Here is a 13471-nt window from a genome sequence, read left to right on the forward strand (position 1 = left end):
GTGCTTGGTTGTCTGTCTCTAAGTGTAGCCCTGTGATAGACTGGTTACCTGTCCAGGGTGTCCCCTGCCTTCACCCTGAGTCAGCTGGGATAGACTCCAGCCCCCCACGACCCTCGTGAGGATTAAATGGTGTATAGATGATGGATGAATATTAAAATGCTCAATGCTGTCTTTCAGATTAAAAAAAAAAAAATGCTTTCATGACTTTTTACAGTGGATCTGTACCATCTACATACAGTTTGTGTGTCTTGTTTAATATTGCTAAAATGGAAGACCAGAAAAACAGCATTTACCCTTTAAACCAATGTGACAAAAATAAACTCAGTGAAGCAGATCATTCATGCTGTGGGAAACTGCTGCTCACCCGTAAGGTGTTGTCCCAGGAGGCCGAGCAGAGCGCCGTGCCATCAGGGGACACTCTGACTCTGCTGATGCGGTTCTCGTGGCCAAACAGGATGGAAACACGATTCCCCTTCAAAACGTCCCACACGTTCATTGTGTAGTCATTATACCCAGCAAAAAGCAGGCGACCTGTGGGTGGCAGGAGGCGTGGGAGTGGGTGGCCATAAAAGAGGAAGCAGGGGATTTTGGAACAGAGAGAAGAAGGGATCCGGTGAAATTGTGAGACAGGTGGGAAATATTCCTGGAAACACTGATTTGATTTATTCAAATTAAAATTCTGTAAAATGAAGCAGTGCACAAATCATCACTGGCTTTAACAACTTTGCATTTATGTGTCCCAGAATAAAAAGTGTCTTCTTTATTAGATAAAAAACAGATCAGAGTCAAGTCAAAATGTAGTGAGCACATTTTAAATGAGTAACTTACCGCTCAGAGAGAAGTCCACGGTGGAAGCACCAAATATGATGCTGTCCTTCTGGAAGACGGCGACTTCACGGTCAGCTCGCAAGTCAAAGAAACGACACTGATGGAGCACAAACACAGAGAGAAACAGGACACAAACATTACCATCAGTCAGTGAACGGTACACACTATCACAGCATGTCACAGCTGGAGGGTTGGAGTCACTTTTAGTTGTGTGTATCGTTAAAAATGATTTCTGTTTGTTTTTACTGAAAGCTATTTTTCCGTTAGAGGCTGCATCCAGTGTAGATGTTTTTAATGTTGCCACAGTTTGACAAATGTCTTCACAACAGAAAATAAATGACAAAGTTCACCTTAACATCAAATAATGTCAAAAAAATCCCAGTATACTGATGCTATGTATTTATGCAGGAAGTGAAAATGTCAGTGATTTTGCCTTCTGTCATGAGCAGCGAACAGATGCGGGTCATGTGATGTTACTCACCGTGGCATCGTCAGACGCAGATGCAAATGCGTCTCCACTGGGGTAGTACCTGGACACGCATGATCAAAAGCAGAATTAAACAATGAAGAACTGATTGAGCTGCTGGAGCTGAAACTTGGTCTGATTAACAAATCTTTGTGTGAAAACAAAAGCAACAAAAAAGTGAATTATTTGTACAGTTTAGCAGTTTTTCTTCTTCTTTTGTGGATTTTTGGCACATTATCCATTAAATACAAACAAAACAAAAAGCACAAAACTTTGCTTCATACTGCTTTACATTTTGAGCATTTAAAAAAACAAAAAACTCATTTAATTTAAACTGTGATCCACACTATGTACATATTTTTTGCAAACCTGGACAAAATAGTAAGTTGGGCATTCCAGTTCCATTTGTTTTTAGTTTCAACCTCAGAGTTTCAGATTTGACCAGACTGAAATCTACGTACTGTACCGACAAGTGAACAACGGCTGTCTTGTCTCTCAATCATTAAAGACCAAAAAGTCTTCTACTAGCAGAAGAGTGCCTCAGATCATCCTCATGCCCCTGTAGATGTGTTCAAACACGATTAAAAAAAAATAGAATTGATTAGAGGCTTTGTAATTAATTAATCATGATTAATCGTCTTTTTATCAAATAGCAAAATTTAAAGAGATAAGCAAAGTTTTTCAATTCAAATACATGTCGGCTGACGACTGAATCAATGAATGGGTGAATACATGAACTTAAACAGGAGAAATGTTTATTTTAGAATTGGAATTAGAATAAAACTTTATTAATTATTATATTATTATATTAATTATTTATTATTTTTAATAGATATTTACCTGCATTTTTATGTCTACTACATTCACAGCTTAGGGAAAACTTAAAGTGCAACTACAGCCGTTATATTCAACATTTTAAGATGTTTTGTCTTAAAATTCGTTGTTGCATAAGTTGTACATAACCATGCTCTTGACCAAGCTGCCATCAGGGAAATTTTAAAAACCACAAAACTTTCCGTCCAACAAGTCAAGCAATGCGGTTTCGTCACTGTTCACCAAACATTCTTGTGCGCTGACGTCACTCACTGCATCCTGAACGCAGGGCTCAAATTTTAAGTGGTCGCATTGGTGCGAGTGCATGATGGACTTTAAGCTGTATTAGTGTGGCTGTGACCGGCACAGGCAGCTGCTGTGTTAACCACAGAGGTAGAACGCAGTACTTTCATAGCTTCAGTGTACTGCGGTGTGTACACTTAAAAATTAGGTCTTCTAGTGAAAAGCAGCTAAATGCACAGTTTTCTCCGCTCATCGAAAACAGCGCATGTAGGACGAATCTATGTGAACTACTTTCTGTTTCTATCGATAAGAAAATGTTCAGCAAGTCGTGTGTTTTGCCTGTGACAAGTGAGAGGGATGCAACTAAATGCGTTATTCTTTTTAAAGCGTTGTTTTTCTGTAATTAATTCGTGGAAATTAACTCATTAAAATCCCAGCCCTAGTTCAAACTTATGTGGCTTAATTTGTTTTTGTTCATTATGCATTCTGATTATCCAGGATAGAATTTATTAATTTGGGATGCCATTAGCCCACAGGTTTAATACGCCTTTTGAGGAACCTCATCTTTTTTTTTTTGATTGTTTAAATGAGGAATAAGAGAAACACGACAGCAAACTGGACTCACTTTACACAGTTGATGTCGGACTCGTGGCACTCAAACGACTGAATGTTCTGTCCGGAGCGCATGTCCCACACATTGGCCTTCTTATCACAGCCCTGAAAACACACACACACACCCCGACGCATTAGAGAAAGGAAATAGAGTTGCTGTCATGTCAAAAATGATTGATGAAAACTAAGTCAAAGAAGATGAATGACTGGGTTTCCCCATGACCACGTGAATTTCAAAGCCACACAAATTCATGAACTGCCTCTTCCTTCTCACCCCAGAGACAAAAGTGTTTCCGGTCTCAGACGGAGCGAGGTCCAGCGACAGGACATCGGCTGTGTGACCGTGGAAGCTCTGCAGCAGCTGCCCGCTCTCCACGTCCCACAGGGCGCATGTGCCGTCGCCACTGCTGGACAGGAGCTGAGAGACACATAGGTACAGTTCAACATCCACACACATGCATTCAAGATCAGTGCAAAGCAAAAATAAACCTGAAAACCTGAACGTTATTTGCTGAGTGTGTTTGTAACAGTGTAATAATCTAAACAAACTAATACTTTTTTTTACAGAAGTCCTTATGGCAGCCTGCAAACAGCTCTACAGTCAGCTTTACTCTGTGGAAGTAGATACGAGGAAGTTGACAAAAACCACATTCTTCTGGAAACTCCACAGCGACTGCACTGATTGTTTGATTAGGAGACAAACTGAGATAAAAGTGGTTTGATGCGCCACTGGAAAGACAAATATGAAAGTAGGCGATTATAAAAAATTTTGAGAGCAACTGCAAACACTTAGTGGTTCTTTTTTTTAAGTTATTAGTTCCCTTCTTTATATGTACCTCTCGTCTTGTGGCTTTGCTTTCATTGCTCTATTTCACAGGAAGATGTAAAAGTAAGAAATGAAACAGCTAAAAATAAACTGGACATTACGCCGCCTTCAGACCTAATATTCATGTGACATCAGTAGGACTCCACTGTAGTTTATTCAATACTTGCTTTTCTTCCAATAGCGTTGACTGATTGATCAAAGGGGAAGGAAGAGGATTTTCCGCATGATTGAGCGAGTTTTACTTCTTGTGCAACATGGGGAAGAAGAACTAAGACGAGTATTGAGAAGTGAGTGGAAGGGCCCACAAGGTGAAGCGCAAACATTACAGTACGCAGAACGAACGGCAAAGGTCAGCACCTCCCCGCTAACACAGAAAAACTCTCACTGTGCGTCATGTATCCCTCAGGCAGCGTGCCAAAATGTCAGCGATTCCTCTGATGCGCACAGATTATGGGCACATGCAGACATCAGAGATCTCTGGCGGCTGCTAGATTAGAGAGCTCCTGTTGGATGACCTCCGGCACGAAACGCACCACATCCTGTCATGCACCGAGAGGGAGCTCCAGTTTCAACATGAATGCAATTACCAGTAAAGCCACAATTACTGGCACACACACACACACACACACACACACAGACTGAAACCTCAGAGAGCATCAGTCTGACCTATGGTACCACCCGCATGCTGACATATATTAATGAATATATGTAAACTCAGTGCAACAGCAGATATGTGAAAACTCACCGCTGGACGACTTAACTGTTGCTCTCACTTGAACACACACACACGGATATAACCCAAGTGTGTAATTTGCATTTTAAGGCGGTTTAAAAATTTTGTGCGTGACAGTGCGTCGGTGCATCTTTGTGTCAGATACAGCAGAGAGGGGAGACGTGTGAGAGACATGCATGCGTGTGAGCTACAGAGAGGAAAAAAAAGAGATGCAGACAGGATGAAAACATGCATGTGTGTGTTTATGTGTTAAATGTTCTGCCCTCGGGTCAGTGTGCTCCGCTCTTTGCTAGATAAAAGCCACTCAGTGTCTATTAATACACCCAGGACAGAGGATCAGAGCCCCTCTTGTCTCCCTTTTTTTTTTTTTTACCCCTCCTCAGCCCTGCCATCCATCTCCTCTCTGCTCTTCTTACCTCCCTCCCCACTGTGCTCCTCTGCCTCAGACTGGAGTGAATTTTCAACACCAAATATCTCCGGCCCGTTTCCTTTGTGTTCTACTTTTAAATCTGTCCTCTAACGTCCTTCTTTGCTGCTGACGAGGTTGAGACGCAACTAAATAAGACACTGAATTTGAAAGTGGCGTTGGTGTCGGGCCATGATTCTCAGTTCTGGTGTTTGAAAAGTATTGCAAACCTAATCACCATTTACAGGACGGCTACATTTGTCCTAATGTGCAGATCGAGCAGCTGAGGCTGATTATGAGAGAAGAGACCTGAACATAACGTAGACCTCAAAATATTCCGAGGAAACTTCTCAGGATGAACAGTCGATGGAGAGAAACGTTTAAAACTTGTGAGTCGTAGTTTCCTGCTTCGTCTCACCTGCATGTCGGAGTTGGTGAAGGTGCATCCGGATATGTAGTTGGTGTGCATGGCGACCGTTTTCTTCTTCGCAGCGAGGTTCTCATTACTGTCCAGTGACAGCGGGATCACTGAGCATTTGTTATCCAATCCGCTTTTGGGAGAGACAGAAAACACGAGTTCAATAATCAACATATTTACACGTTACACTTTATACCGATTACTGGCAGCACTTTTTAATCCATGTGTTACTGTTTACTGTTATGCATTTAGACACCAAGTTAAGTTCCTTGTATGTGAAGACCTACAGTCGTCCTCAAATGTATTCATATCCTTCCATTAAAGAAAAAGCTAAACTCACAATAGTCACTCAAATAACTAGAAACTGAAAAAAGTAATAATAAATAAAAATTTGCTAAATTATAATTTAATGAAATAAGATTGTTGCTGTTGAATTGTGGCTGAAAAGAATAATTAAAAAAAAAAAAAACTGTCCCTGACAAATTAGAGCACTTTGCTGATGAGCAGTGAAATCAGAATACCTGTCAACAGGTGCAGAAGTCTGACTGAGAGTTACAGAAAACACTTGATGGCAGTGATTGGCTCAAAGAGTTGTTCAACTAAATATTAGTTTATCCCATCATGCTTGTTTGCTTGTTTTGTTTTTTGTTGTTTTAAAAATAATATTTCTGTTGAACCACAATTCAATAGCAATGTCATGATTTTCATAAAATTTTGATTTATTATTACTTTTTTCAATTTCAGCTTATTTCAGTCACACCTGTTCTGTTTCCTTCTTTAATGGGAGGCGATGAATACATCTGAGGACGACTGTACTTGGCAATAAAACTAGTGATGCACGATATTCAAATTTCTGGCCGATACTGATGTCCGATATTAAGATTTCTGATATCGCCGATAACCAATATTACCGATGTCGATATTCAGTTTTTGTTCATGCTGAAAAATTAGTCTAAGTAAGCACTGTGAGAACAGGAAACTATTTAAAAGAAGCCCACATTAGACCACATAGTCTTTATTACATAACAAAAGTAAAACATATTTAAACATATTTAACGTTCAAGTCCAGGAACATTTCAGTAAAAACATCTGTGAAATATATCAAATGTAGAGCTGAAGGCGCTGATGTTAGACAATCATTGGTTTTTCACATCGGCTAAATTTGTTCATCGGCCCGATACCGACACATGGGAAAAAACTATATCGGCCGACACCGATGTAGTCGTCTGATTCTGAGTAAACCTGGTTGTCATCGTTCATTATTGTAGATTAAACAGTGTACAAATGCAAAGTTTATGGTATTGAAACAGCCATCTTATTCAAAATGAGTTTACAGTATTCAAAAAGTATAACTCCAGGTGTGTAAAGCAGGAGATGCTTGGAAAAGAGCCTCTGCAGCCATAAACTATCTTTAAAAATTTATAATTTCTCTCTCATGTCAGTAACAACTTTCTCTTTTCCAAATGTATTTTACTTTAGAGGGAAGTTGTCCGTTTTTGATTGTTGGAAAGAATGTCTGTCAGTTAACATATGTGATTAAAAAACAGGTTTAAAACATTCTGTGCACTCACCCACATGCTACAGCACAACCGGAGGGAGCATAAGCACACGCCATGACCCACGTAGTCGGCATAGTCATCCCATGCTCCTGCAGGAGACACGCAAAGAGACGCACAAATGCATTAATAAGAGAGAAACATTTATTAGCAGAAAGGAAAGAGACATTTTATTTAAGAAGCATGAACCTGCCACTCTTCTGTCCCACACAGAGACAGCTGACACGGTGGATCTGGATGATGTATTAACAGGGATTAGGTCCAGCGTGGTTCTGTCTGCTCCATCAGGAGGCTGAATCTCAGCCGTCATTTAAGTGCACTCAAGCACGCGTTCACACACATTCGGTCATAACGGGGGGGGACAGATGGAAGGATAATCTTTTAACGCATATTTCCATGTGATGGCGTCCCCTCTCTCTCTGGGATGAGTTTGGGAGCACCGGACGACCCGCTCAACACCAGCACATATGGTGGAGAGGACACGGGCACGTGAGCGTCCAGAGGAAATAAAAACACTCTGAGCCTTATATAACCGAGCAGAGCAGTGGCTGAGGTTGTATTGGGCAGCAGTCAGGCTTCTGGAAGTAACAGTCCTATTCAGTCAGTCCCCCTCCTCCAAAGACCCTTCATTTGGATGGACATTAAAGTTGGTCTTTAGATTTATGTGAAGAGATATTATTGAAAACAGGATGTGAGTCTCCTACATAGACACATTAATGTAAAGCTTCATGTGAACTTAAATCACTGTTGTTGTGCACACATGAAACCAGAGCTTCCTCATACATGTTGGATCACTTCACTGTTTTAAATCTAGTGAAGGAATTCAGTGTTTCTGCTCTTTGAGGCCAATGATCAACGCAGCATTTACTGATTTATGACACATCTAATGGACAGAGATTTTTTATTTTTTTTTAAATATGAAACATTTATAAATGATGGACTAAATAATTCAACAAATGTGTGTGTTGGTGAACTGATTACTGAGGTTCTTGTGAAAAGAAACTTTTAACCATCATGAAATAAATGCCAGAAAATTCAAATTTTGTGAAACAGAAGTGTTTATTGAACCTTCTGACAAATTAAAGAATTAAAATGAATGAAAACTTGCATTTATGAGTTTTTATTTGTCTCATTGTTGCTACATCCAGCATTTCTGGTGCATGAATTACTGCTCCACGGTGGATGATTGGATCTGAGTGTATACATCAGGTTGATCAGGAAAAACAAATCTCTCACTGATGCTGCAGAGGTTTCAAAACCTCTTGTATCAAATATGATCGATTCGACTTTACAGATGAGTCGTTTTTTTCAACAAAACATTTAACATCCGGCCCCTTAAGTTCAGTTTTCTCTTTAATATGCCCAAAAAAAACCCACACATAGAAGTCAACTCACCTTATTGAGAGTGAATCCATCCCAGACGATCACTTTTCCATCCTGGATGAGAGAAACACACATACGAAAACTCATCAGTCAGACAGTGTGTGTGTGTGTGTGTGTGTGTGTGTGTGTGTGTGCAGCTGTGTACCTGTGAAGAGCTGACCAGGCGACGTTTGTCTTTGCACCAGTCCATACACAGCACCTTGTTCCCGTGACCCTTCAGCACCCGCCTGGTCTTTATGGACAGAGCACCCACCACCTCCACCTTCTCCGCCACCTGGTGCACTGAGGGACCACACACACACACACACACACACACACACACACACACACACACACACCAGACATTAAAACCTTGCAGTGAGGGGAGACACACTTAAATCATTCACAAGCTCTGTTCAAGTTCTTCATTCAAAAATATGACTGAAGCAAAAGTACAGCAGTAGAAGAAGTATTCAAATGATTTAGTTTAGTTAAAGCACCTGAACACGTAAAGATGTTCCACTACGAGTAAAAAATCCTGCATGAAAAGTCCTACTTTAGTCACAGTACATAAGTATGAGCAACATAATGTAGCTACAGGTGAGGCCTCTCTGACTAACATACTGTTATATGTGTGCTGTTGTTAGATGAGTTAGTAGTGGTGGAGCATCAGTGTGTCTGCAGCAGGTGGAGCTACTTGATCTACTGTGTGGATAAATTATAGATAATATCCAACAAAATCACAGAAAACAAAACAAAAACAAAAAACATGTTGGCTGTAAAAACAAAACAAAAACAAAAAAAAACAGCAAAACTACATTATTTGAAATAAAAATGATCTGTTTTAAGGACTGAAAAATCATTTTCTAACTGTTATGTCACTGATGTTCTCTGTTTTGTAAACTACAGATGCTATCCTGTAAAATCATACAAAGTATTCACTCACATGTCGACACCAAAGGCTGTTTTTAGGAAAAGCACATGTTTTTATGACAATGTGTAAATTTAACTTTTTTCCTGAATTCAAATCTTCCAAAAATGATTATTTATCAGATATTTGCTGCTGTTTGGAGATGTGTTGTATTTTTAAAGCATCCCACCAGTTCTTAACAGTTTAGTTTTTACCTCCAAACTTAACTTCTAAACAACAAGCAGACTGAATGAGTTTCACTTTCATCACATTAACCTCCTTCATTAACAAATACAAACTCTCCAGAAGCAGCTAGAGGAAGGCGGAGAGCAGCAGCTGCACGTTTCCACCAGACGGTCAGACGGACGGACGGTGGCTGGTCTGAGGCGGACTTACGCTCCACGTCGTTCAGCTTTCCTCGCTCCTCCTCCAGCTTCTTCTTCAGACTCTCGCATTCTCTCTTCAGATTCGCCAGACTTTCTCCTTTCTGCAGCCCCTGACAGGCCATCTTTAGAGGAGGGAGGACACGGGAGGAAACGGGAGGAAACGGGACGGCGGGTTAAAGGTTTGTTCCAGCGGTCCTGGACAGAGATGCTGCTCCGCTCAGCCTCCTCCTCCTCCTCCTCCTCCTCCTCCTCCCGCTCTGTCCTGGTCTCCTCTCTGATGCGGCGCAGAGCAGCGCAGCTTTATGAGGGTAAAACTACACTTCATTTTAATGAGCCCCACGTGACATAGCAGAGACCTAAATAAATAAATAAATAAATATTTTTTTTGTTTGTCTTTTTTTTATTATTATTTTTTACAGATTTTCTCATATTGTTGAAACGCATAAAAAATATTTTTTTTCAAAGTTGTTCATTTAAATTTAAAAAAAAAAAAAACCTGGATAATGATACATTTCATTATTTAAAACAAAACGCATTTTTAATTTTTTTTTTCTATATTTCTCACAATGTGACAAATATTTCATTTGATAAATGTTCCCCCCCTTTTTTTTCATGTGATTAAGTCTAGAAAATGTATTTAAATGCTGTAACATGACTGTAGTTTTTATAGATGCTTAGTCTCTATATTTAACTGTATCTATTTTGGTGCCCCAGCTGTTGGATTAATGCTTTCTTCTTTCTTTCTTTTCTACTTTTGTTTTTACGCTGCATAAACTACTGTTCATGACTGTTTCTCAGCTCAGGACTCCCTGATCCATTTTTAATTAACTGTAGTTCTTTTACTATGAGGACACTTCCTATTGGAAAAACAAACAAACAAACAAAAAAAATTGTAAAAAAAAATAAAATAAATGTAAAAATCTGATAATGTTGCAGGGTTGCTATAAAAAAATGTGACAATAATGACAAATGTGGAACAATATATATATATATTTTTAGTGAATTCATTTACAGTAAAACTGTATTTTTAGGGTCAGTCTTTGTTAAATGTTAAAACTGCAAAAATACAAATTTTAGATGTTATTTACAGTTTTGGCCTTATTTTTAACAGTCAAAATGTAAATCCATGTAAAAAAAAATAGGACTGACATATTTTTTAAACATGTTTTGAAAATGATTTACTGATCATTTTATTTCATATAACTGCAAGTATTAGTGAAATAATGGCCATTTTTCTGATTTAACTATTAAAAAGGGGGACTTTGAAGTCAAATGTTGTAAAAGAATGAATTACCGTTTGTAAGAACACAGATTTTTGATGTGAACACCATTTTCAGTTTTGGCCTGTTTATTTCTTGTTACAGTTAATATACAAATTAATGTTTTTATTTCTTTAACTTTACCAGTTATTATCTGTAATTTACCAAAACAGAGCAAACCTGTGTAATTAAAGTCTGTTTTTAAATGCAGTCAAAAAACAATTCATGTATGTTCTGAATACTAACTTGTAATTATGAATATATATTAAATATACTAATAATTCCATTAGTTGATGTGATGTGGCCTCTATGTGAAACGCTCCACCTTCATACAGCGTAGAGCAGGCTGAAGATGATCATTATTATAATTTAGTAATGACTTTAAACATTAGCAAGTTCAGTAATGACACTGCAAAATATTAACCAGCTGTCCTTTTCTGCAAATTAATTTTAAATGAAAGTTCCTCTAATAAATTACACTTCAATATGAGTTGCTCGTTTTTACCCGAGGGGGTCATTAAAATATCATTTCATAGAATCATTACATCAGCTCTAAATTTAGGCAGCGAGACTCACACCGGGGTGAGACGACCCGCTGGAATGATTCTATTGGTGCGAGGAAATCAAAGAAAGTGGCTTTCAGGTTGTTTTGACAGTACAAAATAACCTTTATGTAGAAATACACATATAGACACTCTTTTTTAAACTGCCAACATGGGAGTCATGTGGACGGTTATCCATCAGCTTGAACTAAAAAAAAACTTTTTCTGCAGAGGAGGAGGACTGCTGAGGGAAGACAAGCCCTGACAGAATCATTGCCCTGCTCATCTTAGAGTTGTGATGCAGTGACATTAAAGCTGAACAGAATGCATCACTGCCAAACCATTTTATTAAACAATCCAAATTAATCTCTGCACATGTGATCGAACACTAGTGCTGCAGTTATTGTAAGTGCAACATCAAAAGTTTGAAATAAAATCAATGTTATGCACGAGTGACAAGTTTGCATTGATCTAAATTACCCTAGGCTATATTGTAAAAAAAAAAAAAAAAGTTGTGTGTCTGTTTTTAAGTTCATTCAATCAGACATCACACCTCCAGCCTGGGGTGACTTTAGGGTTGCCAGGTCTGACCTGATGCGTGTTGCTGTGGGTTACATTTTGAATTCTCCGGTTGGGTTGATCTTTTTTGAACACAGATTGCATCAACAATATCCACACATAAATAAAAGCACACATCTTAATCACACTCTGTCACACAGACCTGGCAACCCTCCTTCATAACCGAGCAGCTCAGTAAAGCCACAGAGCTGAATATGTTGAACCTGCTTTGTACAGATTTTAGGAGGCGGCTCATCGCTCTGTGTGTGTGTTCTAGACACATGAACACATCCAAGTGGAGGCTCCTTAGTTTAACAGATGCTGCACAAAGTGTCACATCAAAGTGAAGTGTTCCTACACATGTAGCGCTTCAGCTAATATCAGAGCCTCTAGATAAATAAGAGTAGAATCCTCCTGTATCAGAAGCACAAGAATGAAATATGTGCAGGTTTTATTTCTCATTAGAAATAAAATGTCAGTTGTTATTGGATTGTTAGTGAGCAAACCACTGAGCCAAAGTCAAACTTCTAGATAATTCCTACTTTTTTAATGCTTTGTTGTCTCAAAAAGACAACACTTTAGGTCATATTAAAAAAAAACAAGGTGAAATAAACAATTAATTAATCGACTGAAACGCTGCAGCAGCCGTTGGTGAACTTTACCACTTCCACGCAGAAGGAGCAGTAGTTGATGGCCTCGTTCTTGATGTAGATGTTCATCAGAGGACTGGCAGTAGTGCAGTTGTCGCACGGGCCAAAAGTGGCCGCCACGAACGTCTGGTCACACATGGCTGCAGGTGATCAGCGGCACACCTGGAAAACCAACACACAGGTGAAGTCAGAGCTCCACATCACAGCATGGAGGCTTTTACTCTATTGCTTTTTAATTTGAGGCTCTTTTCATTTGTGTGCTGGACTGTGACCACTTGTATGTGTTTGTGTGTGTGTGTGTGTGTGTGTGTGTTGCACTGGAGATAAGCAGCTGGTAATCTAGTCCAGCCTGATCCTTCTCAGAGCTGCAGAGAAGAGCAGCTATTCTGGGAACACACAGTTCACACTCACTGTATCTCTGAGGCGCTGCATGATGAAGGACTTCAGCACTAAATATGGTCGTGCACGTCACAAACCTGCCTTCTACGACTCCTGTAGCTTCACTTCACAGCCCTAGCTTGTTTTAGAATTACACATTTGCCAACATAAACATGAACATTCCTCACATGACACAATAAGACATCAATGTGATCACTTCTCCTCATTTTGTCCTGTTACATTTAGTTACAAATACATTTAGTAAATCACCTTTTAAAGTGAATAAAGCTCATGAACTTTTCGGGCCTTCCATTGACACCAGTATAATATACAGTATACATCATTTCTATACAGAATGAAGTCATGTCACATCAGGGATCATGTGAGGCATTTTATTTCATGTTCCAACACAAACACTCAGTTTCCTCTTAAAGCCTCAATTTAGTTTGTAGCTGGATCATCACAACTGATCACTTTCTGCTGGTAATTGGTAATTATTAAGGTTTTTGTCCTAAATGTAGAGAA

General features: G+C 39.2%; 1 protein-coding gene across 1 annotated transcript in view; it reads right to left on the minus strand.

Moving 5' to 3' along the window:
- Positions 1 to 12706, minus strand: part of gnb5b (guanine nucleotide binding protein (G protein), beta 5b) — a 15954-nt gene extending 3248 nt beyond the window's left edge. Inside the window, exons 1-11 of the mRNA XM_008283013.1 lie at positions 12581 to 12706; positions 9570 to 9681; positions 8430 to 8566; positions 8297 to 8338; positions 6917 to 6993; positions 5346 to 5478; positions 3237 to 3380; positions 2976 to 3067; positions 1310 to 1358; positions 829 to 925; positions 365 to 531 (exon numbers count right to left, since the gene is read on the minus strand). Coding sequence (XP_008281235.1) covers positions 365 to 531; positions 829 to 925; positions 1310 to 1358; positions 2976 to 3067; positions 3237 to 3380; positions 5346 to 5478; positions 6917 to 6993; positions 8297 to 8338; positions 8430 to 8566; positions 9570 to 9681; positions 12581 to 12706 — 1176 coding nt within the window. The remainder of the gene's footprint in view (positions 1 to 364; positions 532 to 828; positions 926 to 1309; positions 1359 to 2975; positions 3068 to 3236; positions 3381 to 5345; positions 5479 to 6916; positions 6994 to 8296; positions 8339 to 8429; positions 8567 to 9569; positions 9682 to 12580) is intronic.
- Between the last annotated feature and the right edge of the window lie 765 nt (positions 12707 to 13471).

Source organism: Stegastes partitus, unplaced genomic scaffold (assembly GCF_000690725.1).
Source record: "Stegastes partitus isolate 25-593 unplaced genomic scaffold, Stegastes_partitus-1.0.2 Scaffold295, whole genome shotgun sequence".
Lineage (NCBI taxonomy): Eukaryota > Metazoa > Chordata > Actinopteri > Pomacentridae > Stegastes > Stegastes partitus.